This window comes from Labeo rohita, chromosome 5 (assembly GCF_022985175.1).
Source record: "Labeo rohita strain BAU-BD-2019 chromosome 5, IGBB_LRoh.1.0, whole genome shotgun sequence".
Taxonomy (NCBI): Eukaryota; Metazoa; Chordata; class Actinopteri; order Cypriniformes; family Cyprinidae; genus Labeo; species Labeo rohita.
The window spans coordinates 7880414-7899192 of NC_066873.1; the positions used below are offsets into that span (position 1 = coordinate 7880414).

An 18779-nucleotide genomic window follows, 5' to 3' on the forward strand; every position below is an offset into this window, starting at 1 on the left:
CCATTATAAAACATCAAAAATTCACAATATATCTTTATTAAAACATTTAATTTAAATAAAAGCATTACATTAAACACTAATCCATATCAAAACATTTAATAAACCTATACATTACATATAGAACTTCCAAACAGGAATGAAAAGTTACATTCTGATTTTGTTTGGTGATTACAAGAGGGAATGCTGGTAAAAATGAAAGAGAAGAAGCGAGAGAGGAGAAGAATGGAATATAGACAGATAGGAACATTCAACATTATTCAATGATCTTTGCTGCTTCTTGGTTCAGTGGCTTTAGTCAGATTCCCTGTTTCCTTCTTTAAAACACTCAAAAGTGTCTGAGAGCTTTCAAGAATCTGAGAGAGACAGAGAGGAGAGGTTTAGTCATACCATACATAGATACACACCACACAGTAAGACACACACAGACACACATAAAGAGTGTTTTAAATTATTATGAAAGTGACATATCCAAATTCCAAATTTGGTTTAAAAGAAACAAAGTGTTTATTTCTTATATCTTTTTAGATCAATTTCAGACAGGTTTGTTAAGTAGTTTGCCAGCTCTTCTTAGGTAAATGAAAAACCTACTTAAAGAGTGCATTATTAAGCAAGTCACAGTTCTCATTCAATATGGGGAGGAAGAAAGATTATTCTAAAGATGAAAATCATGAAATAGTGCAATGTCATGCAAAAAGCATGAAAACAACTAATATTTTGCAAAAACTGAATAGAGATTACCAAACTCTCAAAAGATTTGTGAGAATTCAGAGCACAGAAGAACTCTAATAAAGAATTATGGCAAGTTTCTGTTAAACAAATTAATAGTATTAATAGCTATAAAAAGCCATTGTTTAGCAGAAAACAGGTATTTGAAGCTGCTGGTGTCTCTAGAGTCTCAAGAATCTCATCATGCAGGCTGGCATTTCTGCATAGCCACCCCTAACCAAATGTCAGAGAATACTTTACAGTACATACATTTCCAAATGTGTCTTTTGCACAATGGGATAGTGTGTTGTCCTGCATGAAAATCACTGTTTCAAAAGGTACAGTCCTTCCTTTCATACTACGGCATAACGGTCAGTTAAGAACTCCACATATTCTAAAACAATCCATTTTATGCAGTGTTCGAATTGTGTCCAAGCTTTTTAGCGTTCCCCTAACCAAACACCTCCCCCATGCCTCCAAAAACTGTATTAACACTATGGTATTGTGGCAGAAATGTGGGATATACACTGCTGTTTGGGATCTGTTCTTTTTCCCCCTCACAGAATCCTAAAAAAAAAAAAGAATCACAGGCTCCAAAATAAAATATGCGGCACAACTGTTTCCGACATTGATAATCAAAATAATAAATCAGCATATTAGAATGATTTCTGGAGGATCATGTGACACCGAAGACTGGAGTAAAGGCTGAAAATTCAGCTTTGAATATAAATTATATTTTAAAATACATTAAAATAGAAAACCATTATTTTAAACTGTACAATTAAACAATATTACTGTTTCTTCTGTATTTTTGATCAAGTAAATGCAGCCTTGATGAGCATAAGATAATTCTTTAAAAAGCATTAAAAATCTTACAGATCCCAAATGTTTAAAAAGCAGTTTACATATGTCATTTTATTATTAATGTAGACATGTTTTAAAGGAGTAATGGTTGTTATTAAGCAATATCACTTGTGGATTTGTATTCATACTAAATGTATTTAGGCTAATGTTTTTCATACAAATACCACAGAAACCATATAGTTACATATAGTTACATGAGGTGCTTTGTGTGGTTTTACCTTTGGATAGTGTGATCTAATTGTGTGATACTATAGATGACCAATGGTTAATTTTAATAAAAGTAGAGACCTAACTTAAACTATAAGAATAGTTAAATTTTCCCCTATAAATATGAGGTTGTTACAATATTTAGAGATTTTACTGTTTTTGTTAATGAACATAAATTGTAGGACTGGCAAACGATTAAACGTGAGTAATCACATACAAAATAAACGTTTGAGTTTGCCTAATATATGTGTGTGTACTGTGTGTAATTATTATGTATATATAAATACACACAAATTAATGTATATATTTAAGAGAAATAGGTTTTTTATGTACAAAATATTTTTATTTGTATACATTATAAAATAACTGATAGTTACACTACATAAGACCCTTCTTCCTCGGCTGGGACCATTTAGAACCGCATATGAGATCCGTTTGAAGCCGCAATTAAACTGCATTTTGGAAGTTCAAAATCGGGGCACCATATCAGTCCATTATATGAAGAAAAATGCTGAAATGTTTTCCTCAAATGTTTTCCAACAATTTCTTTACGACTGAAGAAAGAAAGACATGAACATCTTGGATGCCAATGGGGTGAGTACATTATATGTGAAATCTTTGTTTTGGAAGTGGACTTCTCCTTTAAGATATTTTGTTAAAAAAAATGGACTGAAGAAGAATTTTTTTACATCAGTTTACTCATGCATATTCTGTTATGGTTTCTACAATATTGTCCTTTAAACTTAAAAGAAAATCAATATTGTATAAAAGATTTTATCATGATAATTTAGCGGCCATATTGCTCAGCCCCAATTTAAATATGTTATTAACAATTAGTTGTTCAGTACGGTTCCATACACACTGCATTAAATTTCTGCAAACGTGGTTGTCACTACCTTCATTTTTTGGAAGTCAGTTTGGTTGTAGAATGTGGTTGTTGCTACCATAAACTACTCAACTGTGTGTACAGAACAGGATTAAGCACTAAAAGGTGAACTGACAACCAAATTTTTTGTACGTGGCCATAATCAGCTAATAAAAAGCTAATGAAATATTAAAAACTATGTGTCCTTACCTTCATGTAAGCAGCTTCTGTCTCCGCAATAGTGCGGTCAAAGTCAGCACGGGCTGCGAGGCGTCGTGCCAGGCTCTCATTCACACGACTCAGCTTCTCTGTCAGCACACGGATATCATGCTGCAGACGATTTTTCTCTGCTTCCTCCTGCTGGATCAGCCGGTTCAGCTCTTCTCTCTTAGAACACAGTTCCTCTATGCCTGAGAAAGACAAGGAGGATGAAAAGGGACACTTCTTAAAAAAGAAATTAAAAGGCTGCTTCAGACACATGCCAAAAAATGTCTTGACAGTGTTTTCCTTGCTTTTCTTTACATTCATGTTGTTATAGCTGAAAGGGAGTGTGTATAAGCTGCAGATTAGAGCTTGCTCAGCAGTTCCTCCTACTAATTAGAGCAACAATGTGCAGGACTTTATTAACCACTCATTCAAGCAGTCAGGTCACTCTATGTGAATTCTAAAGCATCACACCATGTTCAGTGATTGTGAAACAAAAAATGTACTAATGGACTGGCCATCTGTCCAGCGTGTTTCCCAACTTGCAGCCCCAGACCGTACAGTGTCTATGTGTGTGCATATATACATTGCTGTTCAAAAGTTTGGGATAAGTAAGATATTTAATGTCTTTTACATTTCTTGAAGTCTTTTATGCTCTTCAATGCAGCCTTTATTTGATTAAAAATAGAGTAAAAACTGTAATATTGAGAAACATTGTTACAGCTTCAAACACCTTCAATTTCAGTTTTCAAAGTTTTCAATTTTAATATATTTTAAAATATAATTTATTCATGTGGAGGCCAAATTCATTGGAAACAGTTTAATATTTTTGGAACCTGTTATTTCAGGATTCTTTGATGAATAAAATGTTAAACAGAACAGCATTTATTCAAAATAGAAATATTTTGTAACAATACTGTTCAAAAGCTTGGGGTCAGCATTTTTAATTAAAAAAATAGTTATAATAATAATAATTATTAATAGTTTTATATATAATATTATATATAATATATATAATAATATATAATAATTAATAGTTTTATTCAGCAAGGATAAGTTAAATATTTCCACAATATTACAGATTTTACTGTATTTTTGGTCATATAAATGCAACTGTCATGAGCATATTAAAATCAATATGCAATACAAATAGCACTAGAATACTTTTTTTCAAAGAGGACATTTTTGCTAATTAAAAAGTATTAATTTTAAATCATTAAACTAGAACAGATATAATGTTCAAAATGAGAAAACGTTTTGTGACACTTTCTGCTTGTCATATGTTGGTAAATCATGTTCACAGTTCTTGTGATGAACTACACCTGTGGTTACTTCTGCTGGGAACCTGTGTTAACTTTAAAAGAGAACTGACTTCTGATCTGACTGACTTATTTAATGCAATGAATGACACATGTCCAAATACTTTTTTGAAACCACTGAATGAATTCTTTGCGTTTCTCCAAAAGCTTTAAAGGACATCATATGTGTGTCTCTCACAAACACACACATGTTCTTTGCAGTCAGTTAGTTATTAAAGCTGTTCTTTCAGGGAAGGAAGAAAGGCACAGGTTGTTGGGTGTCACACTAGTCTTCTAATCACTTCTAAGCTAGTATAATGACTACAAATGTCAGCGTAGACTAGCTGCATACAAGTTTCTTCTACCCATGACAAGTACATACAACTAGAAAAAAATAATATCAAAAAGAAAATCTACGTTGCTCCGACAGCAAAATGATACATCTTAGTTGATGACTACTTACACTTGACAAGTTCATTGTTGTAGGTTTGAAGTGCAGCTCCTTGCTGGGTCATTCTGATTAGCAGGCTAGCTCGCTAACTACAAGAAAAGGCCCACCTGCACTAGTTTAATCACTAAAATCGTTTCATGCAGCTTAGCGGTATAGTCTGTTTGCTGGTTGTACCTTGTGAGTTAGATTCTTGCTTGAATTTGCAAGCCACGAACTTTACCGGGCATTAAATGGCATACATCTGCGAGGGGAGTAACTTTAAGGAAAACATTCCAGAAGCGCAGAAGCGGTTAAGTCAAGTCTCCCTCCTGTTTCCATAGGAACGTTCAAGAAAGGACATCACGACGATTTCCGCTAGACTTTTATCTTAGTATTTAGGATAAATTTGTATAAAAATGGTTTTCATTATTAATAAAATAAACATAAATACCATAAACAACAACATTATAAATAAAACAACAACAACAAAAGACAATACTTTCAGATATTTATATTTTTTTGTCTGACAGTACCAAAGTATGTGCGTCCTACCTGTACCTATAATTTATTATTATTATTATTATTATTATTGTTATTATTATTATTATTACTACTACTACTACCACTTTTATTATTATTAGGAACAATTTTTAGACGATATCAACATCCGTCAACTTGTCGTCATCGGCACGCGACAGGCGTTTGAAGTAGAGCGCTATAATTATTTGGTGTAATAACTAAAGAGGATCTAAATGGCTTTGATCTTATGATTTTAGATTAAACATTCATGGAGTAAAATGAAAATTCAAGTATTGTAACGGCACAGGACATTATACTTTTGACCCAAAGTATATGACTGTTGTTTACAGTCTGAGACGGAATGAACGAGGTGCAGTTAATGCCGCAGGGACTTTCAGCAGCCTGGGACACAGTGACATCTGCACTGGTGAGTGTTAAACATACTACAGTGTAACTAGGCGGTAAAAATGGATGCTGGAATCGCTTCTGATCCAAATCCAAGCTAAGTCCAGCTCCTAATGGTAGCTACATCAACAACACACGCATATATATCTTGCTGTTCATTAAAACTCTAACATAACTTAATGTGCATAAAACTTCTAACACATTAAGTCTTTCTGCATTGCAAACCAGATTTCATGATTAATACCATTGTTGAAGTACATTTAAGTGCCAAAAGCTGAAACCCAACCATGACTCTTTAGGTATCTGCTGTGCCGCCAAATGCTTCTACTGATGAGGTTCTGTCTGAAGCCCTGACTCTGCTGGGTGTACATGGACTGGGGCAGTATGTGGAGGGTTGGCTGCTAGAGACTCTACAGGTGCGTTTGACCACTTCTGTTGCTCCAGAGTTCTGGACGGGGCTTAAGCAGCCAGAGGGGGAGTCACAGGAGAGGCACAGGGCAAAGGCTTTACTAGAAGCCTTCAGAAACCTTCTCCAAGAGCTACAACCTTTCCTCGGTATGTCACACCCTACTTGGTCGCAACTGTTTTATTAACTTATTAACAGCCTATGTGTATCTGAAAAACTGATGTTAGACATGTATAGAGTTTGCTTATTGTTACAGTTGTGTTGTAGCAGCTTTATTGGCAAATTTAATTAGAAAAACTGTTAAGCTAAACTATTGGACTTTTTAAAATGTACTAGTTTGTTTCTGGATGGAATGCAACAATCAAGATCTTTTAGCATAGTTGTTCCCAACCTTTTTGAGTCAATGTCTGCTTAACACAATATTTGAAGGCCCTTACTCATATATTGACATTGACATAAATGGGATTGTTAACATAGGTAAATAAGCCACAATTCACAGTAAAGTTTCAATTCAAGAACTGTACATTTTTCAATAAAAACAAATATGAAATAAAATAAATAAAAAAGAAATATGATTTCAGTTTACATATCCTGATTCTGTGCTTTTTTAAAATGGAGATAACTTGTTTTAATATATTACTATGTAACAATATCAATATTAAGTAAAATCAGTAAATGAAATAACTTTATGTCATCCTGTGGTGCTCGTAGAACTTTGCAGAGACCCCTATTTGGCCCTGCATGTCTTAAAATGGTCTTAAAATGTCTTAATTCACTTATTCACAAATTAAGGTCTGAAAAGGTCTTAAATTATAACTGAAAGTCATGCTGTTAAGTATTGCTTGCACCACAAAAAATGAATATTTCCTCAGTATTTTTATCTTGTTTTCAAGAACAAATATCTAAACATCCTTAAATCAAAATACATTTACTTGAGTTGCAAAATGAAGATATGAAGGCTGAGAAACAGAACAAAATTAAGTGAGTTTATGCTTAAAACTACAACAGATATGCATCTGTCAATGGGGTATGAAAACTTGATATCTAAATCGAACTTGATTAATTGAAAATGAGTAAATGTATCTTAATTCATGAATCTTTGGAAACAAGACAAAATACTGAGGAAAAACATCAAACATCATCAACATTTTTTAAACTTTTAACTTAAGTGTTGCTAAAACAATGCATTGTGTTTTTCCTTGACATTTAGACATATTGTGTTCCCTTAATTTTTTTTCCTTAATTTTTTTATTTTAAATTTCCATAATGTAGGTCTAATCTGTGTTAATCTTACTCTCCCTTTTTATATTTCAAGATGGTCTTGAGAGACTGGGCTCATGGCAGGATGAGAGCCGTGGGGGTCTGTCTGGTCCAGGGGCCCGTGGTCTGACTGAGAGAGCTTTCTCTGTCATTCGTGCCATTCTACTGTTCTCCCCCCCACCTGTGCTGCAAGAGCGTGTGTTGGAGTTCTACAGCCGCACGTTCTCTGTGCACATGAGTCAGGCAGGGGAAGCTGTGGAGGCTGAGGAGGGCACAGCGGAACATGATGAAGGCGGTTTATGCCCAGGCTGCGCCACCCTCCCTCACCTGTGTTGGTGTCAAGAAGCTCTAGAGCAGCTTCAAGAGCTCAGCCATATACTGTGAGTTGAAGAGAAGTACCATTCTGATAATACTTACTGCTTTGACACAGTCTGTATTGTAAAAAGCACTATAAATAAAGGTGATTTGACTTGACTAAAGAGAAGTATTTACAATATTTTATCTAATGAGATTAATGAACTCAGAAAGTTCACTTAAAAATTATTATGCCCTCAATAGCATAAAATATTAATATGTGTGCTAACATTCAAAGACATCCACCACAGCATTTTGGAAGAATACCAAATACATCACACAGGGGAAGCGTGCACTCTTTTGCATATTGTATGTTGTATTGTTTTGCATTGAATTGCATATTGTAAGATGTATACTTCAAAAATAGCTCAAGCAGTATGGCTGTCCTGTAAATATCCTAATGTGACTTTCTTGGAGAGGTGGATTAATAGGATATATAATGTCTTTATAAATGTCTTTTGTGATTTCAGCTCCAGACTACAGCTGTTAGAACGTGTGAGTTCGGAGGCCGTGACCAGCATCCTGCACCAGCTGATAGAGCAGAGGATGGAGCAGCGCTGCAGGGGAGAATACGAGAGTTCTTTTCTCACAGACTTTAATGATGTACGCACATTTAATTCAATTCGACTAAAATGTTGATGCTTAAAATTATGCACAAGGATTTAAACTCCTGTAGAAATTCCATTAAAAATCCAAAATGTATAACTTGATCCATGTAGATTTTAAGTGAGGCTTATTTGTCAACACAAAACCTCAGCCAACTTGACTTTAGTGTGCAAATTCTCTTATCTTAGTCTTATCTAGCGAAATGATCGGTTAATTGATATTATTTAAATATGGTTATTTAAATATTTTTTAATCTCAAACGCTCGTCTTCTCTTGCTCTCCCTGAACTCTGTGTATTCTGGCTCAAGACAGTTAGGGTATGTTGAAAAACTCAGATCGTATTTTCTCCCTCAACTTCAAAAATCATTTCAAAATCATCCTACATCGCTGCAGAAGTTCCGACCCAGTCTTTGCAAAGTGAACATGCAAACAAGATCAAACACCCTTAACAACAAAGGTAAAACAGCGATATAGGACGATTTTGAAGTTGAGAGAGAACATGAGGTGGGAGTTTTTCGACATACCCTAACTGTCATGAACCGGAAAAAAACAGAAGTCGGGAAAAGCAAGACAAGATGAGCGTTTGACATTAAAAAGTATATAAGTTGTATTATTTTTATGAAAATAACCAATCGTTTTGCTAGATAAGACCCTTCTTTCTCAGCTGGTATCAATCACATTTGGGATCGTTTGAAGCTGCATTTAAACTGCATTTTAGAAGTTCAAACTTGGGGCACCATATCAGTCCATTATCAGTCCTGAAATGTTTTCCTCAAAAAACATAATTTCTTTACGACTGAAGAAAGAGTGACATGAACATCTTGAATGACAAGGGGGTGAGTACATTATCTGTAAATTGTTGTTCTGGAAGTGGACTTCTCCTTTAATGATAAATTATTTTGTAAGATACACTTTTGATCTTTTGAAAAAAAGATACAAGAGTAAAAGCTCCACAGTGAGCATATATACATATGAACATATGAGCAGTAGCAGTATGTAACAGACACCATAAATAATATGGGCTAGGGGTTGTCTAGACTTAGGAAGACAAAATATTTAATTTCTTTATTCTGCTACGCAAATTAGTCAGAAATGTTCTATTCAAAATGGTCAGTTGGTTAACAAAACAGTAAATCATAAGAATCATAGTTGCACTTTATTTTAAATTATGTAAATACAAAGTGTTCTTTACAAAGTGTTATTTAAGGTAACTAGTTTAAGTTAAGGTAAGGTTTAAGGTTAGAGTCGGGGTTATTATATAGTTATTACCCAGTCATTGTAATAACTATTGTAAGTACATAATATGTGCCTACAAAATAGGACTGTAAAATAAAGTGCTAACATAATCATAGCATAAATTGATTAAATATATGTTTTTATATGTGAAGATAAGCAAGGTTTTGAGCTAACTGGCTTAAAGATTATAGTGAATTTGGTTTTTGTTTTTACATTTTAATATTCAAGCTTAAAATGTCCATTTAAAGTAATGTAATTAAGAAATTTTATTGATGGATGCTGAATTAAATAACACTGATAAATCACTGCATTTCCAGTGGTTGGGGCAGGTTTTGGGATGGCTGAGCAGGGTGTTTGCCAGTAAGGTGGAAGAGGTAGGGAGCAATGCCACACCTACAGGTGGCACAACGGGTCAGCCAGCCAATGCTCTCCTCCAGCGCTGGCACTGTCACATGCACCAGTTCTTTTGCCGTATCTACGTAAACATGAGAATTGAGGAGCTCTTCAGCATCATACGAGGTGAGAATGAAACTCCATTTATGTAGTATACTATGTGTAATCTCATCTTGGTTGTTTCATGGGAAATTTTTTACTTCTGCTTAATTGTTGCAGATTTCCCAGAGTCTATTCCTGCCATTGAGGATCTTAAGTTCTGTCTGGAAAGGACCAATCAGAGACAACAACTTCTTGCCTCCCTCAAATCAGCCTTTGAAACACGACTTCTGCATCCTGGTCAGTGATTCAGGCTGTTTCACATTTGCTAAGTACTAAAGTATAAAAATGTTTTGATTTTCATCACGTTTTCTTTTCCCACTTTAGGAGTCCACACATCTGACATTATCACTGTATACATTTCTGCCATCAAAGCTCTAAGAGAACTTGATCCCTCTATGGTGATCTTGCAAGTGGCCTGCCAACCCATTCGCAAATATCTCAGGTTTGTCTACTGCACTGGGGTTGCGTGTCTCAGGATAGTTGTGCTTTTTTGTAAACCAGTTCCATTAATGAGGTGGTTAATCCTTTGTCGTAATGTTTCAAATTACAGAACGCGTGAGGACACTGTGCGTCAGATAGTGGGCAGTCTGACAGGTGACGCAGAGGGTTGTACTGATCTAGCCAATGAGCTCTCTCGAGCGGACCCTGTTACCTTGGAGACACAGGATAGTGAAGATGAGGGGAGTGATCCAGAGGACTGGACCCCAGATCCCACTGATGCTCTAACAGGTAAACTGGCAACTTTTTTTTTTTGTGATACATTTTTTCAGGATTCTTTGCTAAATAAAAGTATTTATAAAATAGTAATTATAAAATATAATTCATATGTTAATAATATTGATATCTAAAGTAAATAATGCTAAATGGATTTTTATGGCCAGTTTAAAGGAGAACTTCACTTCCAGAACAATAATTTACAAATAGTTTACTCACCCCTTTGTCATCCATGATGTTCATGTCTTTTCTTTCTTCAGTCGTAAAGAAATTGTTTTTTGAGGAAAACATTTCAGCATTTTTCTCCATATAATGGACTGATATGGTGCCCCGATTTTGAACTTCCAAAATGCAGTTTAAATGCAGCTTCAAACGATCCCAAATGCGGTTGTAAACAATCCCAGCCGAGAAAGAAGGGCCTTATCTAGCGTAACGATCGGTTATTTAATAAAAATAATACAATTTATATAAGTTTTAATGCCAAGCGCTCGTCTCGTCTGACTCTGCCTGGACTGTTTTTGTTCTGGTTCATGACAGTTAGGGTATGTCAAAAAAACTCCCATCTCATGTTCTCCCTTCAAAATCATCCTATATCGCTGTTTTACTTTTTTTGTTAAGGGTGTTTGATCTTTTTTTTGTATGTTCACTTTGAAAAGACTCGGTCGGAATTTCTGCAGTGACGTAGGATGATTTTGAAATGATTTTTGAAGTTGAGGGAGAAAATACATTTTTTCGACATACCATAACTGTCTTGAGTCAGGGAGAGAAAGGCAAGACGAGCATTTGAGATTAAAAAGTATTTAAATTGTATTTTTTTAAAAGTCTACAGTCACAGAAATATTCTAACAGCTAATCCACACTTCAACTCTCTCACTGCCTTTCTCTCTGTAGATAAAACCGGCTCTAAACGGCGCTCTTCTGACATTATCAGTCTGCTGGTAAGCATTTATGGAAGTAAAGAGATCTTCATTAATGAGTACAAGACTGTACTGGCTGACCGACTTCTGCATCAGCTCAACTACAACACAGCCAGGTAACCCACTTTACACACATTAACGTATAATAAACTATTTCAACTATAGTCCTTTACTTAATGCTCTTGAATCAGCTAATTAACTTTGGTATGGTTTAAACTGGTCATATCATATACTTTTTTTCAGTTTTGCGTTTACCATCCTCTCCAATTGTTTTTGCTGCTTTAGCTTTAAGACATCCGTGAACACCCTTTGTTATTATTGGTTGATGTGAAAAAATATAAACGCTTGCTCATCGGCTGCTAATTTGTTGTTGCATTCCAAAATAGTTTGCAATGTTCCGTTCTTCAATAACAACCACTTTACAGAGCTTTACATTGTGATCAATGAGAATTCACAATATTACCAACAGTCTACAGATAAAAAAATACAATAAATAAAGAGTATTAACACAAAAAAATAATATAGAGTATTTTTCATATATAATGAAATCTCAATTTCGAAATTTCAATTTCAATATTGTGAAATCATTGAGTAAAGACCAATTTTGTTATTTATTTATTTTTTTAAAGTTTAGGTGACTGTTGATAGGATTTGTTTTTATAATTATAAAAAAAACTGTTTTTTGAATATTAAGACACGTTTGGAATTTGTATTTGATTTAATTTAAATAAAAAATAAAAGTAGTTGTTATTGACATTTAAATGTATAGTCATGATGCACATACATGTGTTTAAATTCCCAGGGAATGTATAAATTGTCAAATGTTAATAACATACACCTTAAATGAACTTTAGGTCATGTTGGATGAATATCTCCCAAATGCATAAATGTTAATGTAAATGTATGTATGTATCTGTAAGAAATTTGCAGAATTAGGAAACTGATTCATTTTTACAACCTTGTTTCAGCCTAGTAAAAATGTTGGGGAGTTGGTTTTGAGTTCTGATAGTTATTTGATGTTTTCATAGTATAATGGTTTTTACAAAAGATCATGGACACTTTAAAGCAAAAGAGAATGGGAAGTGTTGTTTACCAGGTTTTTAATATGTACACTACTTATGTACTTTAACTCCCTGTGTTTTTGTGTTTATAGAGAGATTCGCAATGTAGAGCTGTTGAAACTGAGGTTTGGCGAGTCCCACATGCATTACTGTGAGGTGATGTTAAAGGTATGCTTTGCGCTCTTCTCAGCTCTGGTTGACACATTCACTTCTCTTAGTTATCAGTCATCCTGTTATGATAATGTGCAACCTCAAATGGATTTACTTCCATCAAGTGAGCTATTTATATTGAACATGTCTATCTTTCGCTGCAGGATGTAGCAGACTCTCGGCGGATCAACACTAATATTCGTGAGGAAGATAGTCGTCTTCCTGTAGAGGAGCAGTCTACATTACCGCTGTCTGCCATGATCATCTCATCTGAGTTCTGGCCCCAGCTAAAAGAGGAGAAGATGGAACTGCCTACGGTCATATCTAAAGCCATGGAGGACTACACACACCGCTTTGAAAAACTCAAGGTACTCCCTGTCCAGTGGTTTTGTTTAGGACCCAGATGTTATGTTAAGCATCAAGTGTTTACTCAACACATTACCAAGAGTTTGTTTAGATTCTTCAGTCATGCCATTGATAATACGTGCCTGATTTTATCTTATCCCAGTGTTCTGTGGAAAATATGTAAAGCCATATATATTTTTTCTTCTTATTTTGCAGGCCATGAGGACTCTGAGGTGGAAGCCTCACCTGGGTTCTGTTACACTGGATGTGGAGCTGGAAGACAGAACAATCGCAAACCTCACAGTGACTCCCATTCACGCTGCCATTATTTTACACTTCCAGGACAAAGGTGTGGAGAATTAGTTCACCAAAATTATTTTTTCACCCTTATGTTTTTCCAAATCTGTTTGATTTTCTTCTGTAGAACACAAAGAAAGTTACTTACCTAAATATCTGTGATTTTTCCACATAAAATGAAAAATAAAATGAAAAATATAAAATGGCTGTCAAGCTCCAAAAATGAAAAAAAGTGCTATAAAGTGTTTTAAATTATTCACTGAAATCTTTTGAAATTCTTACAGAATTTCATTTTGGGTGAACAACAATACAGTCGTACTGTTTTTGACTTTTGATGCCATTAGACTTCACTAAGCTTTTAATGCTTTATGCAAAATGGGAGAAATCAATGCGATTGGACTGAAACCTAAGTAGGCCAACCCTGGTTCCTTCAATGAAAAACCCAATAGGGTTTATTAGCTCTGTGACCTACAAAAGTCCATGATTCTTGCGTGTTTTGTTCTTCATGATAATCTTCACAAATTAACATAACCTAAGTTTTGAACCCTAAATACAATCGCTTTAATGTCACCATCGCTAAGCTTTTGACAACGCTTCAAAAACATTTGCCCTGATTTAGAAAATAGTTTGCAAAACCATGATCATGAACACAAAGGGTGTAAAAGAGAACAACTGGGTAGACAGTTTTTTCTTGTTTGGTGTGATGACGTTTAATTTCCCTGACAACCTGTGTAGTTCCATTAAGCCTTGTTATTAAAACACGAAAATATTTTAATAATCTATTAACCACAGACCTTATTTTCCTGTACTGGTTTCCAGGTTTTGACCTATTAAAATATATCTGCAGCAATTTTATGCATTATAAGCATGTGCGCTACAATGACACAGTCTCAATTATTTGCTGGCCAATACTGTTTGTTTTCCCTCATTAGGCACATGGACGTTGGAAGAGCTGAGTAGTGTCCTTGGCGTACCACAAGAGATGGTGCGCAGGAAGCTAGCTCTGTGGCAGCAGCAGGGCGTGGTGCGGGAGGAAGCCGGAGGTCGATATACTGTGCAGGAGACGAGCTCTTGCAGAGAGAGGTCTGACAGAAGTGTCATGCTTATAGACAGTGATGAGGAGGGAGACTCCAACACCGCAACACAGTCTGAGCAGAGAGAAGAGAAACTACAGGTTATTTATACACTTACAACTGGTCATAACACTAATGTAACGCTCCTCAGGACCTTACTTGCCATATAATGCTAAGACAATACTGAACTGTTTTCCTTTATTTCTCAGCTGTTCTGGGCCTACATTCAGGCCATGTTGACTAACCTGGAGAGCATGACTTTGGAGAGGATCCACTCCATGCTGCGAATGTTTGTGGCTGCAGGATCTGGTGTCACTGAGATGGATGTGAATGAGCTGCAGGCTTTCCTGCAGAAGAAAGTCAGAGCCCACCAGCTTATTGTGTCCACTGGTGTCTACAGACTACCCAAGACCACTCAATAGTCAGAAACGAGTGATAATGAACTTTATTATCTCATGTCAAAGACACAAATTATTCTGGTTTGTTTGTTGTGCAAAATAATAAAATGACAAGTTTGTAATAACATCTTGCTGTCTTTTTAGCGTAAAATACAGTGCTGTGAAAATGTCTTTGCCACCATCCTGATTTCTTCTATTTTTGTGTCTATTTTATAATAAATAGTTTTAGATATTCAAACAGAATGCAAAATAAAACTATGGCAACCTAAGTAAACACACACTTTTTATCATTTGTTTATTGAAGCAAAAAAGAGTCATCCAACTCTTATTGCCCTTGTGAAAAACTAATTGCTCCTTTTAACTTAAAGTATGGTTGTGGCCCCTGTAGCAGCAATAACTGCAACCAAATGCTTCCAATAACTGTAGATAAGGCTTTCACAGTGCTGTGTTAAAATTCTGGCCCACTCTTTTTTGCAGAACCACTCTAGTTCAGACACAGACTGGTTTTTGAGCATAATCTTAAAGGTCCTATCACAGTATTTTAATTGGGTTCGAGTCATGACTTCAACTAGGCCACTCCAAAACTTTAATTTTGCTTTTGTGGAGCCATTCACACAACTTTCTCCTCTGCTTTGGTTCATTGTCCTGCTGCATAATCCAGTTGCACTTGGGATTCAACCTGCAGAATGAAGATCCTGAAAACTCTCCTTTGGGATTTTCTGGTATAGAGAGCCGAATTAATGTTTCCTTCATTTACGGGGGCTTGCTGGGAAATCTTGTCTGCACTCTGTGCTCCAGAAGTTGCCCTAAAGGTTCAAATGTTGTAATCTGGTGATTCTTGGGGCAGCAGTGGATGATCAGCACATGAACCAAAGGCCTCTTACGATTTTCTCCCAACATATGAAATAGGATGAGAGCTGACTCATCAGACCACAGTGCTTTTTCCACTGCTTAGTGTCCAAGATTGAGCTCTTGACACCAGGTTATGCATCTGGGTTGGCCTTGGATAAAAGTGGATTCATGGCAAACAACATGCCGCAGTTTCCAGCTCTTTGGAGCTCAGTGGAGTTTTTGTTGATTCTGGATCACAGACGTGCTCTTTTAATTCTTTAAAAGACATGAAAATTATGTAAGTATCTAATCCATCCGTGAACGTTGATTTCAGACTAGTGATCTAACTAGTAGTCTATTTTGTTTATATTATTTATTTGTTTGTTTATTTATTATTTATTGTTTTGTGTAGTTTATTATTTCTAAGATTTTGAGTGGTGTGTGTGCGTTTGTGTGGTAATGGTAACGGTCCTCCCTAGTTACAAATGAAGTTGTCTGACCTCTACTGGCAGTTTATAAAATGGCAACCGTTCACTGTTCAACAGGGATTTGATCTGGTTCTATTGCAAATTGTTTCTTCCACCATCGCCGTTTGATTAAATAAAACAAAACAAAAAACATTGTCACATTAACATTGCACAAATGTAATTGTCCCAACAATACTGTATAGGTAACACAGTCTGTCATATACACAATGTACTGAACAAAATGCAGAGTATAAATCTGAGTGCTAATATAGATATCATTAAATATAATAGCTAAAACAGGTAGTGTTATAATGTAGCACATTTATGTTTTAGCATGCTGTGTCTCAGACAGAGTTTTTTGGTTATATAGTTAAAACCTAAATAACTATAGCTAGATGACGTTCAGAGTTAAAGTTTACATTTTCTGCATGGATTTATTGTGGTAATCAAATTTACTTGTCCTATTGTATGGGCTATTTATGCCATCGCCCATCACCAGCCCAAAACCACCTCAATAAAAATTTTGGCATTTTAATTAAAAATGGTAAACATATTAAAAAAAACAAAACAAAAAAAAAACATTAATTAACCATTTTAATTAATTAACCCGTGGGTTTGTAACATATAATCATATACACTACCAGTCAAATGCTTTTGAACAGTACGTTTTTTTTTAATTCTCTTCTGCTCACCAAGTCTGCTTTTATTTGATCAAAAAAAACAAAAACAAAAAAAAAAAAAAAAAACAGCAAAAGCAGTAATATTGTAAAATATTTAAAGCTAATAGTTATTTTTGCTATTTAAAATAACTGCTTTCTATCTGAATATATTTTAAAATGTAATTTATTCCTGTGACCAAAGCTACATTTTCAGCATCATTACCTCAGTCTTCAGTGTCACATGATCCTTCAGAAAGCATTCTAATATGCTGGTTTGCTATTCAAGAAACATTTTGTTACTATTATTATTAGCCTATTATTATCAGTATTTAAAACAGCTGAGTACATTTTTTTTTCAGGATTCTTTGATGAATAGAAAGATCAGCATCCAAAGATCAGCATTTATCAGAAATAGAAAGCTTTGGTAACATAATGTACTATATCATTCAAAAGACTGGAGTCAGTATCATTTTATTTATTTATTTATTTTATTTGAAATGTCTTTTTGCTGTACTTTGAATTAAATAAATGCAGGCTTGGTGAGCAGAAGAGACTTCTTTAAAAAACATTTAAAATCTTGTTCAAAAACCTTTGACTGCCCTGTTGAAAAAAATAGCATATGCTGGTTAGGTAGGTTTTGATGCTGGTTTAAGCTGGTCCTTAGCTGGTTTATGCTGGTCCTACAGGGTGGTAGTTTTGTTCAACTAGACGATCAAATTATTACGCCATAGGCCGATAGCAAGGGGAATTTAGAATTGTTACCATGTAAAATTTCTTACAGTGATAAAACCCCAGAACTTAACCCTAACTGCACAGCCTACAGTAGAATATTTGACCTGCAGACAGAGGGAGCCGTTAACTAGAGTATCGGTTAGTAGCTGTCATGACGTGTAGGGGCAGTGCGAGGGCCGCGAGCGGTGAAGTTGCGCTCATCTGGATGTTCACACACGTACACACGCGCACCGAGTCTCACTGAGGAGTCGGACTCGAGAAGTCCATCAAATAAAGCACCAGGAGACTCTGCCAAGCAATTTAGTTGGGCTACAAGGAAGAAAGGCGCCACGAATGGATTGTACTCTTTATTTAACAGAGGATTTTTCTCACTGATGTTTGATTTGAGAAGAATAAATCCTCTTACCTGGCGCGCACCCTTCAGGATTTGTTTGTCAACTTAAGATGGGATCGGGACTTAGGATGGGATATAGTTTTTTCATTGTGCTGCTTATATACGTACTCATAGCGGGCTGCAGAACAGAAAAGGGGAATATTACCGTAGCGGTGATGCTGCCCGACAATCTGAAGTATTCGTGGGCATCGCCGCGCGTCCTCCCCGCGATCCGTATGGCGCAAGAGAAAATTCAGAAGAGCGGACTTTTAAGGGGACACACAATCAACCTCCTTAACTTTAGCACGGAGGATTCCTCAGGTTCCTGCTCGGAAAACGAGGCACAGATTATCGCCGTGGACACAAAACTTTACAACACACCAGATGCGTTCATCGGACCCGGCTGCACTTACTCGGTCGCGTCCGTCGGACGGTTCGCGTCCCACTGGAAACTCCCCCTGATAACCGCGGGAGGACCAGCGTATGGTTTTGATAGCTCGGACGAGTTTAAAACTATTGTCAGGACGGGCCCGACCACTACGAAACTGGGAGACTTTGTCAGTTATCTGCACGCGCATTTTAACTGGAGCACTCGCGCGCTGATGATTTATCACGACCTCAAACAAGACGACCGGCCTCATTACTTCCTCTCCGAGGGCATTTACATGATTCTGCGAGACGAAAATATCACCGTGGATGCTTTCCCTTACGAAGATCCACAGACTTTCAGTTATAAAGACATCATCACATTTATAAAGGACCACGGGAGAAGTAAGTTTAGATTCAGTTCAACAAAGATTCGATGATTCGAGCCACTAAAATAAAAAAGTACCATCGTCCTTTGATGTAAAGGTACTGAATTCATATAGCATGGTGTTTACATTTTACTCCAAAGCGCTTAAAAGATT

The 18779-nt window shown here is 35.8% G+C and overlaps 3 protein-coding genes across 4 annotated transcripts in view; 2 read left to right on the plus strand and 1 right to left on the minus strand.

Moving 5' to 3' along the window:
• Positions 1 to 16: 16 nt before the first annotated feature.
• ssna1 (Sjogren syndrome nuclear autoantigen 1) lies at positions 17 to 4923 on the minus strand. 2 transcript variants are annotated; one of them, XM_051109945.1, is made up of 4 exons: positions 4769 to 4923; positions 4607 to 4683; positions 2852 to 3051; positions 17 to 353 (listed from the first exon to the last, which is right to left on the minus strand). In XM_051109945.1, exons 2-4 carry the CDS (start codon positions 4656 to 4658, stop codon positions 258 to 260), a joined length of 348 nt encoding a protein of 115 aa, XP_050965902.1. In that variant the 5' UTR covers positions 4659 to 4683; positions 4769 to 4923; the 3' UTR covers positions 17 to 257. The 2 variants fall into 2 exon arrangements, with proteins under 2 accessions (XP_050965902.1, XP_050965901.1); XM_051109944.1 differs by having other exon boundaries at positions 4607 to 4923.
• Positions 4924 to 5253: 330 nt separating this feature from the next.
• Positions 5254 to 14936, plus strand: anapc2 (anaphase promoting complex subunit 2). Its single transcript, XM_051111215.1, has 14 exons — positions 5254 to 5519; positions 5797 to 6052; positions 7219 to 7543; positions 7988 to 8120; positions 9677 to 9878; positions 9972 to 10091; positions 10179 to 10296; positions 10405 to 10583; positions 11460 to 11601; positions 12639 to 12714; positions 12861 to 13064; positions 13258 to 13390; positions 14271 to 14512; positions 14621 to 14936. Exons 1-14 carry the CDS (start codon positions 5454 to 5456, stop codon positions 14831 to 14833), a joined length of 2409 nt encoding a protein of 802 aa, XP_050967172.1. The 5' UTR covers positions 5254 to 5453; the 3' UTR covers positions 14834 to 14936.
• A 2769-nt stretch (positions 14937 to 17705) lies between these two features.
• The window catches only part of npr2 (natriuretic peptide receptor 2), a 41444-nt gene continuing 40370 nt past the window's right edge, over positions 17706 to 18779 (plus strand). The window contains exon 1 of the mRNA XM_051110623.1: positions 17706 to 18642. Within this exon, the coding sequence (XP_050966580.1) occupies positions 17943 to 18642 (700 nt within the window). The 5' untranslated portion in view covers positions 17706 to 17942. The remainder of the gene's footprint in view (positions 18643 to 18779) is intronic.

Coding starts and splice junctions, on each gene's coding strand:
- anapc2 (XM_051111215.1), top strand. CDS start 5,454: ATGAACGAGGTGCAGTTAATGCCGCAGGGACTTTCAGCAGCCTGGGAC. Junction 8,121..9,676: donor TTCTCACAGACTTTAATGAT/GTACGCACATTT, acceptor CTGCATTTCCAG/TGGTTGGGGCAGGTTTTGGG. Junction 10,297..10,404: donor CCCATTCGCAAATATCTCAG/GTTTGTCTACTG, acceptor TTCAAATTACAG/AACGCGTGAGGACACTGTGC.
- ssna1 (XM_051109945.1), bottom strand. CDS start 4,658: ATGACCCAGCAAGGAGCTGCACTTCAAACCTACAACAATGAACTTGTC. Junction 3,052..4,606: donor CAACAATGAACTTGTCAAGT/GTAAGTAGTCAT, acceptor TGTCTTTCTCAG/GCATAGAGGAACTGTGTTCT. Junction 354..2,851: donor CAGAAGCTGCTTACATGAAG/GTAAGGACACAT, acceptor TGTCTCTCTCAG/ATTCTTGAAAGCTCTCAGAC.